General features: G+C 35.2%; 2 protein-coding genes and 2 pseudogenes across 2 annotated transcripts; 1 reads left to right on the plus strand and 3 right to left on the minus strand.

Annotated features, from left to right (window-relative positions):
- LOC104698842 lies at nucleotides 1498–3266 on the minus strand (annotated as a pseudogene).
- On the plus strand, nucleotides 3914–6007 carry LOC104790715 (probable disease resistance protein RPP1). The gene is made up of 2 exons (XM_010516491.2): nucleotides 3914–4174; nucleotides 4257–6007. Exon 2 carries the CDS (start codon nucleotides 4654–4656, stop codon nucleotides 5566–5568), a length of 915 nt encoding a protein of 304 aa, XP_010514793.1. The 5' UTR covers nucleotides 3914–4174; nucleotides 4257–4653; the 3' UTR covers nucleotides 5569–6007.
- On the minus strand, nucleotides 6032–7476 carry LOC104790714 (annotated as a pseudogene).
- LOC104790713 (histone deacetylase 9) lies at nucleotides 9951–13267 on the minus strand. The gene is made up of 14 exons (XM_010516490.2): nucleotides 13036–13267; nucleotides 12354–12466; nucleotides 12142–12259; nucleotides 11990–12064; nucleotides 11684–11903; nucleotides 11531–11594; nucleotides 11354–11446; nucleotides 11153–11261; nucleotides 10998–11047; nucleotides 10822–10912; nucleotides 10676–10746; nucleotides 10483–10581; nucleotides 10315–10381; nucleotides 9951–10224 (listed from the first exon to the last, which is right to left on the minus strand). Exons 1-14 carry the CDS (start codon nucleotides 13070–13072, stop codon nucleotides 10151–10153), a joined length of 1281 nt encoding a protein of 426 aa, XP_010514792.1. The 5' UTR covers nucleotides 13073–13267; the 3' UTR covers nucleotides 9951–10150.

The raw sequence follows: 17011 nt of genomic DNA on the forward strand, positions 1-17011 counted from the left end.
TTGGTATTTGAGTTAAGCCCATTAATTAGTTACCGATGGTTAGTCAGGGAATGTTGGAAATTAAATAATTCTTGATTGATGATATTTTTATTTTTAAATATTTTTTCGTCGAAGGTTATGCTTAGGTGTTTCGTAATTGCAATGACAACTTTCTTTTGAAAAGTTAAATATACAAGAATACTATTTATTAAACATAATATAATTTTATAATAACATGAATCTAGAATAAACTATTTTCAAACGGAATCCAAGTTTACAAACTGAAATGAAATAAAATGTAATTATTTAGGTTTTAATGGATGTTAGGGCTAATCCATTTTTAATATACTAGTTTATTTCTGTGGGAAAACGGTTTCTAATTGTTTTTTTTTTCTTTTTTCTTTTTGAATTATAATGTTATGAATAGCAGAATAGTAAACAAAAAATAGTACAAGACATAAACGGTTTTTTCGCTTTATTCTCTAAAATCATTCGAATCCTTGGATTCTAATTTTTTAAAATTTAAAATGGTGAAATCTAAAATGTCGAACCAACAAATTTAAAACTTGAAAATGAAAAAAAAAAAAATCAAATCAAACTAAATGAAAAAAAAAATGTGTGGTAAACCTCTCTGTTGGGATTCTATTCTCCACACAAGAGTTATAATTGTTGGTCTACGTTTGGTTTGTTCTCCATAGAAATACAAAAAAAAAAATCTCATACAGAATATCTAATATCTAAAATTATAAAGTTAACTTAACCGTGGTTAAACCCAGTTAAACCTAGGGTTTAGATTTTGGCCACCCTACATATAAATACATGGAGTAAGAACCCTACCTCGTAGCCCCCAGTATAATAACCACAGCACCAGAAAAACATTTTTTTACTCTCTCTGATTGATTATCATTTTCTCTCCTTCTTTTATTCATTTGTGTTTTTGGTTTTGTTTTTTTTTTCTAATGGTTTTTAATTTAATATTATTATTCATCGTCTCTTTAAGTTATTCGATTTTATAATATTTATATATATATCCATTTCATTTGTTGCAAATGATGAGTAAATCACAATTGACAGAAGAAGCTCTAAATTATTGAGCAGTGTTGGCAATCATAAACTTCCATGACTCTGATGCAATTTTGATCTAAGAAATCTCCAAATCTTTGCTCGGTTTTTTCCTCTTCTTTCTCAGAGTTTTGTAAACAATCTTATGATTTTTGGTTTCCAATTTTTTTACATTCTCTACACCACCTTCAAATTGAGTCGGATCTGACCAGTTTATCTATCTTCTTTGATTCCTAAGATTAAAAAAAATCTGCAAAAATATTGTTTTTAGTGAACAGTAAAAATACTATTGATAAAATGTCATTAGTAATTCCATAATACTCTGTATTTTTTATTTTGGTATAGCCCAATTGAACTATACAAAACTTGGCCAAAAAAAGAACCTAGTATAAGAATATTTCAAGTTATATAAGCTAATGTAAACGAACAGTGACAAAAAAAAATGAGCAAGCTAGAAAAAAGAAAGCTTCATCATATACACTAGACGAAAAAGATGGAATGAATCATCAATTGTTTTAGTAGTCATATAGTTGTTTGATAGCATTACAATTCTCATAAGTCATAACTAAACAAAAAACAAACAAACTTTGGATTGTCTTCTGTTCTTAGAAATCAATGTTACGAAGCATCGTGATCGTTGTCGCCATCGAAATACATCAACTGTGTGATGATGATCTGAAATTTACCTCCTGCATCTGCACGCTTGGAGCGTGTTGAATGTATCGTAAATTCTCCAAAATCTGCACTTTGATCGAACTGATGTACGATTTGGTATTTAGATTCTCCTGTTACAATTTCAAAACACAAATGATTCTCAATCTCTCTTTAGTTTTTGTTAGAGGAAATGAGGAACAATAAGTTACATAAGAGAGGTCCTTACAATGTGACCACCAGGTATCTTCAAAGAAAAATCCGGCGCAAAATACTTGATGTAGTCGTTTTCAGGAATCTCTGCAGAAACAATTAACCTGTGAGCTCCTGAAGTCCCAAACATACATGTTACACTCTCTAACAAACATTACTAACCATTAGGAAGTTCTGTGTCCAAAAGAATGCCAGTCTCGACAGTCCAGCACGGAGCTACATTCTCCTTTGTGTATCCTCCACCTCCTGTAACCTAATCAAACAATCAGACAAGAAACTGACTTCATCGTCGAGGAGCTTAACTAAGACTACAAAAAGGCATGTCAAGAAAGAAAGATACCATTAAGGGAAGATTGAACTTCTTCACGAATTTAACACATTCAGCATGTCCTGCACAAAGGGAAAGCCATTTCAGAATAAACAAGTCACATAGAAACTAGCGGAAGAGAGATTTGAAAGAGAGAAAGAGATTTCGATTACAAGAAGAAAAACAGCACCATCAATAGAGAGATTAAAGCATCCTAGTCGATCCCTGGCTAGTGAGTCTGCTCCGCATTGAAGAACAATTGCACCCGGTTGATATATCTCAACAACCTTGGATATTATCTAAAAGAACGAAAAGGGTTACCGATCGAGATCAAAACAGGAGCAACGTTCGAAAGCATTGAAATTTGATTGTTTTGGTTAAAAGAGCTTACTGTCCTGAAGAGACGGTTGAAACTACTGTCATCAATACCATCCTTCAATGTCACATTAATGGCGTAAAATTTCCCTTCTCTTTCTCCTATTTCCTTTTTTTAAGAAAAAGTATGTCACAATGACATTTCATCCAAACACATAGAAACAGTTCTCACAAAATCGAGAAACGGATTCTGAATATTACCTTAACATCGCCGGTCCCAGGAAAGAACTTATCCCCAAACTTATGAAAGCTAACAGTCATCACTCTGCCATAACAAGATTCAAAGATATTGGTAAATCAGTTTCTACCGAAACAACTTAAAGACAAGTCGTTATGGACTAATTTTAAGACTAATCAAAGTGTAACTACCTGTCAGTGAAGTAAAAAGCTTCTTCAACTCCATCACCATGATGAACATATATATCTATGTATAGCACACGGGGATGGTGTTTCAACAACTCAAGAATTCCTAGTACGAGATCGTTGATGTAACAAAACCCTGATGCATCACATTTTTTGGCATGGTGCAACCCGCCCGCCCAAATTTATAGCAATGTCACAGAGTTTGTTGTTTAATCTGCGTGCAGCATCTAATATACAAAACTTTCAGTTAAAAATGCTCTGAAGTGATAACCAAACATGAATACCAACATATACTAAATGTATTAGGATTTACCATTGTTCCCCCTGCGTAAATTTGACAAAATTCAAACAAATCCTCAAAGACAGGACAATCCTCTCTCAGATTATCTGCATCATCAAAGTAACTTAATATCGGCTAATATGTTTGATTGCAAAATAAGAAATAAATTAATGAAGACACAAAACTTACATCTATAAACATAGTAAGTTTACAAAAGTTTGGATATTAAGTTATTATTAAAATTTGAAAACATATTATTATTATATGTAATCTGCTACAGACTGTATCTCTAATAAGTTTGGATTATACAACCAAGTTAACAGAAGTGAACATGTAAATCAACCTGCTTCATTGTCAGTTTAGGCTTAACAACACAGTGTTGTCAACACTACTTGAGATTAAACCACCAAATGGCAAATTTATTATAAAAAGACTACTACGAAATCCGTTTATCACAAATTTGACCATTTAATTTCAATCATAACAAAGTGTCAAGAAGAAAATTAAAAAATTAGATCCAATAAAAAAATATATATATAGAACAGTAGCAAATGCAAATAAAAATAATAATTCGTAATATTCCCTTTTTGGCTTCGGAGAAATTCAATGAATATTGTGGAGCCTGCATATATACTAAGGACAAAGATTTTGTCGGTAGCAACATTTTCCACGAAATAGCCTGCTTTTTCAACGGCGTAGATCATCATAAACTGGAAAAGGTTCTTTCAAAGAAGTTTTTGCATGTGACGAAAGTCGGTATTGGCGTCTTAGTTGAGAAATCTCTCATATCTATTGACCAATTCGGAGTTATATATATGCATACTCTGTTAGAACAATTCGGAATAGAAACTTCTCGTAAGCAATTCATTCACAATCGGCTTTTGAAATATCAGCTTTTGGTTGATGGAAGAGATATTTGTGAAGTGCTCAGTACTGATACAACAGTAAGCTTTTTGCCCTACAAATTGAGTTTATTTTATAACTAACTATGTTGTCTACTTATTATTATTATTGGGTTCTTTTCAGGATAATAGAAGGTTTACAGGGATAAATTTAGATTTATCTAAAACTGAGCAAGAATTGAATATAAGTGAGAAAGCACTTGGAAGAATGTCTGATCTCGAAATCGTAAAAATCAATGGTGAGGAGGATCTTGCTCAGCCTGAGAGACTGCACTCACTTCTGTATCATTCTCAAAAGATTAGATTACTTGATTGGAGTTATTTCCAGAGTATATTTATGCCATCTACTTTTAATCCAGAGTTTCTCGTCCAATTATGTATGGTTTCCAACAAGCTTCACAAGCTATGGGACGGAACCAAAGTAAGCAATTTTGAATAAAAATCTTCAATTTTCAAACTGCTCAAATTTGGTGGAGCTTCCTCCCTCCATAGGAAACCTTCAGCGATTGTCTACGTTGACGATGTGCGGATGCTCAAAGCTAGAGGCTCTTCCAACCAACATCAACTTGAAATCTCTCTTTTCACTTGATCTCACAGATTGCTCGCAGTTGAAAACTTTCCCTGAGATCTCCACAAACATTACGAATCTCAAGCTCACAGGAACTGCAATAAAAGAAGTTCCTTTGCCCATCATGTCCTTGCCTCTTTCTGAATTTAAGATTTCATACTTTGAAAGCCTCAAAACATTCCCGCATGCTCATGACATCATCACAGAGCTGCATTTGGTAAACGAAGAAGATATACAAGAAGTTCCTCCATGGGTCAAGGGAATGTCTCGTTTAGGTGTCCTTAGACTCAACAACTGCAAGAATCTGGTATCACTCCCACAACTTTCAGATTCCTTATCTTGCATTGATGCAGACAATTGTCAGTCCCTTGAGAGACTGGATTGTTCCTTTCACAATCCAGAGATCCATCTGAAGTTCACCAACTGCTTCAAACTGAACCAAGAAGCCAGAGATCTCATCATGCACACATCGACTTCTGGATATGCGATGTTGCCCGGTAAACAAGTGCCTGCCTACTTCAATCACCGATCTACTGCTGGAGGTTTATTGACAATCAAGTTGAATGAGTCGCTTCTTCATACATCCTTGAGATTTAAGGCTTGTGTCATGCTGGTTAAGGGTACAGAAGAATCTTTTGCTCCGTGGGAGTATGTCCAGATTGAAATCATGAACAAAAATGATGATCACACGTTTTGGTGTAAACCACACTACCAATTCATAGATATATTTTTAACAGAGCATATCTACATATTTAGAGTTGAAACAGAGAAGGTGACTTCCACCGAGCTTGTCTTAGAGTTCAAAACAAGCTATATGGACTGGAAGATAGGAGAATGCGGGGTATGTCACATCTTGGAGGTTCCTTAGTGTTAATGAACATGATGAAAGCTTCATATATAGATAGCATCCGTAGAGGAGGTATTAAAATTTTCATCAATGTGTATGGTCATCTATGTGTAATCAGTTAAATGCAGACTGGGAGAACAATACAAATAAAGATAGCGAAGATGAAGACGAGGAAGGAGAAGGTGAAGTAAGAATCCAAGTCATGAGAACAATGTGAAAACCCGTGGATTTGTCAGATACTATTCAACACTGTGCATAATCTTATATTGCAGTAGTATGTTTTTGCAAAGAGAAAACAGAGAGTCAGGTCCTTGTTTGGAACCAGAGTAAGAAGCCGTATTTTGAGAGAGTTGTTTTTAGTTTCAAGTTAATGTGTTCCTTTCTCTGCTTGTTTTAATATTTTAGCTGAGATTCATATTAATTATTATGTTATGATAACAAGCAGATATATCTTATCTAACTAAACCATGCTACCAAAACTACATCAAAGGTATCTTCATCTCATCCTTACAAATTCAGAATATAACGGGTTGAGTTACGGTCATGTACTTAAAAAACAGATCTAATGTTGTCGAAATCACTTATATAACCAGATTTTTTCTCACTGTAGATTTAGCAGAGAATTAAGAAATTCAAGTTCCACATGACAACTAAATAAAAAGCAGTCGTCAGGCTTTGTATCTAACTCGTCTTACCTCGTCACTCCACGCTTGTGTTTTTAGACTGTGGATAACATGCGGGAGTCCAAGGTCAACCATCTAGGCACCAAATGTACCTTTTGGAAGCAAGTTCCTGAACGTCAATATGACAACCCTGACAACCTGTAAGATAAAATAGCGTCAGGCTAACATAATAACAAGTGCATCAAAACAAATAAAAGAAACAAAAAACTTGGTATTGGACAGCTGAGAGTCTGATTGATTAACCAAGCCATGTCATATATATGATCTTTAACTGATTGCAGGATAGCAGTGACCAACTCACACAAGAGAACATAGCTCACCTTTTCCTTAGTCGAGCTCTTAACCACTTCCGTGCCAAGTACTCTATTTCAGGTTCATAATAGGATAGAAGCCACACGCAGAGACATGTTTCATACGGAAGCTGTCGGCCGAAAGCATATAAATCACATGAATTATGTACTGAGAAATTATGACAAAAAAGAAAGTTCTTCTGAAAACTGAAACAGAACTATCTAAGCAATAAACAAAACCATCGCCAGAGTGTCTGCCTTTTTGTCAAGAACTTTGCATAATTTAGAAACTGCAATACTTAGATACAGCTTTGGGATCAATTACAGATATAGGCATTTTTTTCAAATTCTACAGCTTTGGTGGACATATCTCACTGAAAACTATTACCACTAAATATATAATTACCACTACATATATAATTACCTGGATAGACTGCTGAGTGGATGCTGGGGAGATTAGAGGAATAAGTAACTTAACCCCATCTGCCTGAACAAATGACGATCTGACATCAGGTTACTTAAACAGTGATGACAGACAGCTTATTGCAATTGGAACGCCATGAGTAGGATGAGAAGGTTGCTTCAACTGCATATCAAATTTAAGGATTGTGATATCAAACGCTTTTTTGGATTCACTATATATATATATAAAAAGAGGTTCCATCCATATCACAAAACTTGAAGATTGAAGATTTACCAAAGTCAAAGTTACTGCTTCAATTTTCCCCACTGCTATACCTCTGAGCTCTAGCTATAACTATGGTAGTTTCTACAAGACAAAGACAATAAACAATGCAAAAACAACATAAAATAGAAAGAAAACAAAGAGGATAGAGAGAAAGAGAAACCTGAGCACAAAGCCATTCCACCAATCCCTTGAGAACATCATCAATTGTAGTAATTTGTTTCTTTGAACCCGAAGCTTCTCCATTAGTAATAACACCATTACCTAGCACTTATGTTAAATACATGCAGAAGTATGGAAGATAAGCTTGCATATACTTTTGAATACCTTATTATCCAGGAAAGGATCTTGCAGCTTTTTACTTGAATGAACCAATTTCCCTTCCACAGAAACCTGAACAAGGACATATCTTTAAGCTTGCATATACTTTTGAAGATACCCTATATGTGCATGATAGAAGCAGTGAAAATGCATAATAATATTTACTTAAGTTCAACTTAACCAAGGTTTGTTGTGATAGTTAACCATGGTTGGTTTAGGTTATTTCTTTAGTCTATGGCTATATATAAGGTCTGAGAGAGTTACAGAGGATTATCGAGTATTTTGTGAGGTCTTTTAGGGGGAGTGGGAGGAGCTCCATTAATAAAATCCTCAGTTCCTTTTGTAATTCCAGTTCTATAATCTATCATATCCATTTCTATAAGCAAAACGTATCAGTGCAGGACTAAGAAATCAGGTCAAGCGAAAATGTCCCACTAAACATAACACATATACAAATTAATATTTTTGAGAAATAGCCGTTTACTGTCACTAGGAAAGGTCAGGTTCATTTGACAACATAAATATAAACAGTGGAATACAAGAAATAAGAAGTCCTAGACCTTTCCAAAGCAGAAACAACAGACTCTATCCAATAAGTAAAAAGACTCACCTTAAGAAAGGCTCATAAGTATCCTCATGTGCCAAAGATTTTTCATGGAATAACCTAGCTCGTGTCAGGTTTGCTGGGAAACAGTTGACGCATCAAGATTAAACCGAAGTTAAAATTAAACGCAAATATCTCCAGCAAAAAAAGTACTTACCTAAGAGCATTTCATAAATCAAAGCCAAAACATATTCCACTCTTATCTTCCTTCAATATATCACGTAAGATGCTAACAAACAGATGAACATAAGCTGGACCATCCTACAATAACAACACCACCACATATTACTTCAATATATCACGTAAGATGCCAACAAACAGAACCAGCGTAAGCATACACGATGATCTATAAGCGTCTATGTAATGTCAAGAAAGAAAAGGAAAAAAAAAAAAAATCAAAAACTTTCAAAATCAAGTTAGGAAACGCAATTCCATTGTCTTATAAAATCGATTGAATTAGAATGATCATAAAGAAAATATCCGATTACAGGAAGGTGAAATCGATACCTCAAGGATAAGAGATAGCTTCGCTCAAACTCGGATCTGAAGCGTGCGAAGGAGTTAAGAGAAGAAGAAGAAGAAGAAAGTTTTCTTATTTAACGGAATTTACTATATTATCCTATCCTTTTCTCGATTAAACCCAGAATTCGCCTTCGTGTCGTCGTCTTCTTCGGTGGAGTTCCCGCGGCGGGTCGGGTCCGACGTTTCAGTATTGGTGCCGTTGGATCGTGATACGAACTCAAGATAAATACTGGGCTTTAGTGGGCTTTGGCTAATGAGGCCTTTTACGTTTGCGTACTTAGAGTAACACCTGATCTTTATGAACGATTATCCAATTAATCAACACAATGTTTATCTTCTTCTTCCTAATACTCTCTCTATCTCCTTCTCTCTACCTCTAATCTCTTCTCTTATTTTCTATCTTCTCTCTAATCTTCTATCTTCTCTTCTCTTCTCTTAATCAATTCTGGTTATTTGGTTAGGGTCAAACCTAACAGATCGGTTTTGAGTTTACCGGCGCCGGAGGTTGAAGATAGACTTCGTTGTGTTAGCCGCCGGTATTTGCTGGCAATTGTCGTAATTATGGGCCTTTCAGAGGCAGAACAAGCCCATTAAATATTAATCAAAACATCTAATTGGTTTTTGACTTAAGCCCATCGTAATGATATTTTGTTTTGAAATATTTTTGATCGAAGGTTAAAAAAGTGTTCGTAATTCATCAATTCCATAACCTAATTTTATTATAATTCAATACAAAATTTTTGCCATCCTACATGTAGTAAGAACCCTACCTCGTCGTAGCCCCCAATATAATAACCTCAGCACCAGGAAAACAATTCTTTACGCCCTCTGATTGATTATCATTTTCTCTGTTTTTTTATTTATTTGTGTTTTTATTTTTGTTCTTTCTAATGGCTTTTAATTTTATAATATTCATTGTCTCTTTAAGTTACTCGATTTTATAATATTTATATATCTGTTTTTTGCAAATAATGAGTAACTCACAATTGATAAAAGAAGCTCTAAATTATTGAGCAGTGTTGGAAATCATAAACTTCCATGATTCTGATGCAATTTTGATCTAAGATCTTTGCTCCGTATTTTCCTCTTCTTTCTCAGATTTTTGTAAATAATCTTATGATTTTTGGTTTCCAATTTTTTTACATTCTCTACACTGTTTTTTTCCACCTTCAATTGTATTTAGTAAAACAGTAAAAATACTATTGAGAAAATGTCATTCGTAATTCCATAATGCTCTGCAATTTTTATTTTGTTATGACCCAACTGAAGTATACAAAACTTGGCCAAAAAAAGTTATAGGCTAACTATAACAGAACAGTGACGAAAAAAATGAAAAAGAAAGCTTCATCATATACACAAGACAAAAAGATGGAATCAATCATCAATCGTCTCTGGTAGTCATATATAGCCGTTAAAAATATTGATAGCATTACACAATTCTCATAACCAAACAAAAAAATACAAACTTTTGATTGTCTTCTGTTCGTAGAAATCCATGTTACGAAGCATCGTGATCGTTGTCACCATCGAAATATTCATCGTCTCTTTGGATCTGCTTATCCCGCGAACGCTCTGAAACAGTCAAACCGTTTACAATACAACATTACTCGCTGAGAAAACGAATGGACTAAGGTAGATTTCAAGGTGGTTTAGAATACTTACGATCCACGCGTACATCCGGGTTTTGTTCATCTTCATCGAAGTCTGGTATGTAGAAATCAGGTGGTACCTAAGAAAGTCAAGTCAAAAACTGATCAGTGTTAGATAACACAAATAAAACAAACAAGATTGATCAAATCATCAATTGTGCTATGATGATCTGAGTTTTACCTCCTGCATCTGCACGCTTGGAGCATGTTGAATGTATCGTAAATTTTCCAAAATCTGCACTTTGATCGAACTGATGTACGATTTGGTATTTAGATTCTCCTGTTACAGTTTCAAAACACAAATGATTCTCAATCTCTCTTTAGTTTTTGTTAGAGGAATGAGGAACTATATGGTACATAAGAGAGGTCCTTACAATGTGACCACCAGGTATCTTCAAAGAAAAATCCGGCGCAAAATACTTGATGTAGTCGTTTTCAGGAATCTCTGCAAAAACAATGAATCTGTGAGCTCCGAAGTAAGTTCCGAAACATGAATCACTCTCTAACAAACATTACTAACCATTAGGAAGTTCTGTGTCCAAAAGAATGCCAGTCTCAACAGTCCAACACCGAGCTACATTCTCCTTTGTGTATCCTCCACCTCCTGTAACCTAATTAAACAATCAGAAAAGAAACTGACTTCATCGTCACGGAACAGTAAGAACGTACTAGATATAAGTCAAGAAAAATAGATACCAGTAAGGGAAGATTGAACTTCTTCACGAATTTAACACATTCAGCATGTCCTGCACAAGGGGAAGCCATTTCAGAATAAACAAGTCACATAGAAACTAGCAAAAGAGAGATTGAAAGAGAGAAAGAGATTTCGATTACAAGAAGAAAAAAAGCACCATCAATAGAGAGATTAAAGCATCCTAGTCGATCCCTGGCTAGTGAATCTGCCCCGCATTGAAGCACAATTGCACCCGGTTGATATATCTCAACAACCTTGGATATTATCTAAAAGAAGGGAAAGGTTTACCGATCGAGATCAAAACACGAGAAACGTTTGAAAATAATTGAAATTTGAGTGGTTTGGTTCAAGAACTTACTGTCCTGAAGAGACGGTTGAAACTACTGTCATCGATACCATCCTTCAGTGGCACATTGATGGCGTAAAATTTCCCTTCTCTTTCTCCTATTTCCTTTTTAAAGAAAAAGTATGTCACAGTGACAATTCATCCAAACACATAGAAACAGTCCTCACAGAATCGGTACACGAATATTACCTTAACATCGCCGGTCCCAGGAAAGAACTTATCACCAAACTTATGAAAGCTAACAGTCATCACTCTGTCATAACAAGAAATCAAAGATATTGGTAATCAGTTTCTATCGTAACAACTTAAGACTAACTCTAAGACTAATCAAAGTGTACAAACCTGTCAGTGAAGTAAAAAGCTTCTTCAACTCCATCACCGTGATGAACATCTATATCTATGTATAGCACACGGGGATGGTGTTTCAACAACTCAAGAATTCCTAGTACGAGATCGTTGATGTAACAAAACCCTGATGCATCACATTTTTTGGCATGGTGCAACCCGCCCGCCCAATTTATAGCAATGTCACAGAGTTTGTTGTTTAATCTGCGTGCAGCATCTAATTTACAAAACTTACAGTTAAAAATGCTCTGAAGTGACAACCAAACATGAATACCAACATATACTAAATGTAATAGGATTTACCTATTGTTCCTCCTGCGTAAATTTGACAAAATTCAAACAAATCCTCAAAGACAGGACAATCCTCTCCCAGATTATCTGCATCAAAGTAACTTAATTTCAGCTAAATATGTTTGATTTGGAAAATAAGAAAACAATTGATGAAGACAACTTACATCTAGCCATTTCATTGGGAAACAAGTTCTGATTTTCTGGATTAATTCGTTGCAAAAACTCCACATAGTCAGGAGAATGGAACTGAGCCATTTCAATAGGATATGCCTTGTGTGGACGCTGAAACAGTAGAGAACGAATATAGACTTTAAAATTTAGTAGAGATGAATGGAAGAGGAACAAGAAACATGAAAGATGAGCAAGAGACACTAACATAAACTTCCATCTTGCTATGGAGGCCATATGCAAGGATAAGATGATGAGTCATACAAAGCCTGTGAGGTTTCATTGGGTGATTTGGACCAAAATAGACACTCCCCACGTCCCCTGAACCACATTAAAAAAAACCCATCAGCATATCATCACAAAACCTGTATAAACTACCACAAAGGCTCCCATAAGCAACAAGAAAATATAAACTGAACTCCATTATATGCAATGATGAATACAGCTCTAACTTGACAAAAAATTCTAGGGTTCATATCTTCAGCAAAGAGATAACAGAGACTAGGTCAAAACAATCACATACTAAGAATACTCTTCCTAACTAGAAGGCTGGATTCTGGCTTAAGCTAAAACTAGAGCTAAGGAATCGAATAAAATCAGAAACTTCACCTAAAACCCTTTGTTCTTTTCATCAAAAACCCTACTCAAAAACTAAATCGAGCTGGAGTATATCCAAATTAATCGTAACCCTTTACTTATTCTAGAATTTAGATGCGAAAGATTCAACCTTTCGATGCATCTATTGAGCAATAAAGACAACAAGAGTAGCGCGGTTCAAGTGGATGAAATTGCTCAAGAATTACGAAGTGAAACTAAAGAATAAAGAGTTTTTGGAGTTTTTTTTTTCTCTTAAAGAAAATAAAAAGAAAAGGGGAGAGAGATGAATATACCATCATAAAAGTAGGAGATTTTGTCCTTGGAGCGCATCTCTTAAAGAAGACAAGTCACAGAGATCGTGCGATATCAATCTGAGAGGAGGATTACTAGACAGAGAAATTTCGAGAGCTGCGTTGGCTTCAGTAGAGATGAGACGAATTCTCCATTACTAAAGCCGCAGAGATTTCACGAGTTTTCCGGCAGAACAGAGAAGAGAAGACAAGAGAGGAGTAACGAAGCGAATAGAAGAAGAGAGAGAAGAGATAGTCCAAAGCGAGACGATGCCGTTTAGTGTTATGATGACATGGCAGATGACGTCATTCAAAGTGTATTGATGTAAAAGCTGTTTTTGACTCAATAAAACCAGACCGGTAACTTTCCATCATTTGAACCGAATCGAATTAAACAGCATAAAAACCAAACCAAACCAAATCAAATAGTAAGTTACAAGTTCTTTAACCGGCTGGATTCTGGCTTAAGCTATAATTACCTAGCTTGTCTCTATAATCGTAGGCTACTTTGTCATGGCTTCCACTATCTTGATTCTCGTATGACATTCCCAGTTGCTTAACATCATTGTAGTTGTAACATTCCTCACTTACGTCGTCTCTATGACCATAATCACTCTTGTACGCAAAATTTTATTAATTTGAATATCTACCATCGGAATATCTCATATTTGCATGAACTTTAGCATGACCACCGTTTCGTAGTTGCAAGCGCTCATCATCAAAGTAGACTTGATTTTAGTCATCAAAAATACATCTCCTACACCGAAGAGCTACCTCATCTTGCTTGCGAGCTGATGCATCATCCCAATCCCATATGGATCAATTTCATTATCTCTTAGGAGTTTCTAGCTTTCATAATGCAAATAGGTTTACTCTCCCTCATTCAAGGATTAGTACTCCTCTACATTATAAAGCTCTAGCACCTCCTCGGTCTACCACAACCTATGATTTGGTGACGTCAATGCTATAGTCATAGTCCTTGTTGGTATTTTGTGTAATGCTGATAAACATCCTTGCTTTTATTATCCAAATATGCTTCATTTCTATCACTGAAGTTTAACCTTCTAAGCTCTAGTGCATTGACATCTCCATGCATGGTCTACAATAATATATGAAGCGCGATAATGCAGATATGCATCCCCCTTCTAGAATCCATGTATGCTTCTTTTCCATCATCAAAGAATACCTACTAAGTTCAAGAGCTCTGGCATCTTCCCGGTCTAAAAAAATGTTGGATTTATTGAGATTGAGATTCATCATGCCATAAAAGTAAGAGTTTGTTTCACGATTCTTTTAAGAGTTGTTGGCTTTTGCACTACAAGAAATTTGTCTTCCTGGTAATTTCCGACGGACGTATTGACGGAAATTTGTCAGTCGGAAATTACCGACGGATTTCCGACAGTTATCTGACGCCGAATGATTTCGTCAGTTTTTCGTCGGTAAGTTACCGACAGACTTTATCCGTCGGAAAACCGTTATATTTTCCGACGGATATAGTCTGTCAGTAATATCCGTTGGAAAATATGTCCGTTTTACATTTTTCGAATTACTGACGGATTTCCGACGACCCAAAGTATCCATTCTTATAGCCGTTTTATGACCGTTGCAGTTTCAAAATTTACCGACGGATTACCGACGGAAACCATTTTATATAAACAAATCGCTTTGTCTCATGTTCTCACTCATTTTTTCAGAAAAAAAAGTACGTAAAATGTCTTCTTCTTCTTATTTTCAATCGTGGATGGACGGACCGATGCTCGATCCAGAATCAAATTTATTGAATGATGAGTATGCTCGTGGTGTTGGTGAATTTATGGAATTGGCTTGTCAACAACCGATCGCTCTAAAAACCCGTAAGTTGAAATGTCCATGTTCGATTTGTCAGAATTCTCACAATATTAGGATTGATTTAGTATGGGGTCATCTTTATTCCAATGGTTTTATGCCGGGTTACAAGATTTAGTTTCTCCATGGTGAAAGACCAGAGTACAATAGTTCTAGCGAACCATATATTGTTGATAGAGTAGAGGAACCTAGAACAGAAGTAGATTATGGTGTGGGTTCTCTTGAGATGGTGAATGATGCATATAGGGAAAATATGCAATCGATGGGTCAAAATGTTTATAGTTTAGAGGAGCCTAATGCAGAGGCACACAAGTTTTTTTCTATGTTGGACGCAGCTAAGCAGCCGTTATACGGAGGTTGTAGGGACGGTCATTCCGCTTTGTCATCTGCAAGCAGATTGATGACCATAAAGACGGACTATAATTTGGCTGAGGAATGTGTGGATGCAATAACTGATTTTGTGAAAGACATTTTGCCGGAAGATAGTCATTTTCCAGGTACATATTACGAGATTCAGAAATTGGTCGCCGGCCTTGGTTTGCCTTATCAAATGATAGATGTATGCGAAGATAATTGCATGATCTATTGGAGAGAAGACGAAGATAGGAAAAGGTGTCGATTTTGTCAAAAACCAAGATATCAGGATAGAATCGGTAGGGTTCCAGTTCCATATAAGAGGACTGGGATGAAGAGCCATGATTGTCATGTTGTGATGCAGCGACTTCTTCCATTTGCATTTGATCATCTTTTACCCGACAATGTCCACCAAGCAATTGCAGGTACATTTCTAAATATTGCAATTTTTTATTTATTATATACTTTTTTATTTATATATACAACCTCAACATTAAAAATTTAACTTATAGGTGTAGGTGCATTTTTTGGGATTTATGCTCGAGAACACTTACTTTTGACGGTATTCGTAATTTGGAAGAAAACATACCAATGACGTAGATTGGTGAAATATGATCCGTTCATCCTTGCGTCACAGGCAGACCAAATAAGTATTACATTATCCGTTTATTGAATAATTATTTAATACATTTAGTTAACATAATTATTAACATAACATTATTTGTAACAGGTTTGCTACATTCGCTATCCTCGCGTTTCTAATGCTCCCGATACTTGGGTAACAGTTACGCAAATAAACCCAAGAGGAAGAATATACGGAGTTGCCGATCATTATCCTTTGCAACCTAGCGGAATTGGCTACATGGCCCCAGTTGAGCATTCTTTTGATGTTGACCTCGTGGTTGACTTCACCCAATTCACAGATGACAGAGTCGACTCTGAATCATAAGATGAAATTGGAGAATTTGACGAAGATGATTCAGACTCAGCTTCTACCGATTACTCTTCTGATTCAGAATAGATTTTTTAATTATTAACAATTGTAACTTTGAAGTACATGCGTAATAAAAATAAATATTTGCTTTCAAAATTTTTAGTAAAATAAATAAATGTAATTAACTTAATAATTAAAAAAATCAATTAAAAATAAATGGTCAATTCCGTCGGTAATTCGGTCGGTAAAACAAATCCGTCGGTAATCCGTCAGAAATTACCGACGAGTTACCGATGGAGATCTAACTTTCGTCGTGTTAGTAAAATTTTGGTCGGTTTTCCTTGTGCTGTCAGTAATCCGTCGGTTTTTACCGACGGATACTGACAGATTTCCGATGGAGTTTTGTAAAACCTCTAATTTTTGTTCTATAACGCACATATTTAATAAGAGATGTATAAAGTATGAAGTTTCAATGACCTTATAATCTTCTTTTAAACTAAAATCTTCAAAATTTGTGTATTTAAAAAAATGAATATGTTGTTTGCCTAAAGTACTAATAGAATGATATTATATCTTATGGGTAAATGTTTTTAAATTATCAATTTTTTTTTTATTTTTCATAATTTACTCATATTTGTCAAGAAAAAATATAAACTACATAATATAAGCATATTTGTCAAGAAAAATAATAAGATTAAGGGTTTTAATATCTAATGCGTCGGTAAATAGTCAGAACACCATCGGAAAAGTATTATGTCGGTAATCCGTCCGGTTTTTCTGACGGATTACCGACGGATTGCGAAATTTCACCCCGGGAACGAAATACAATTAAATTTTCGGTATCGC

Source organism: Camelina sativa, chromosome 6, assembly GCF_000633955.1.
Source record: "Camelina sativa cultivar DH55 chromosome 6, Cs, whole genome shotgun sequence".
NCBI lineage: Eukaryota > Viridiplantae > Streptophyta > Magnoliopsida > Brassicales > Brassicaceae > Camelina > Camelina sativa.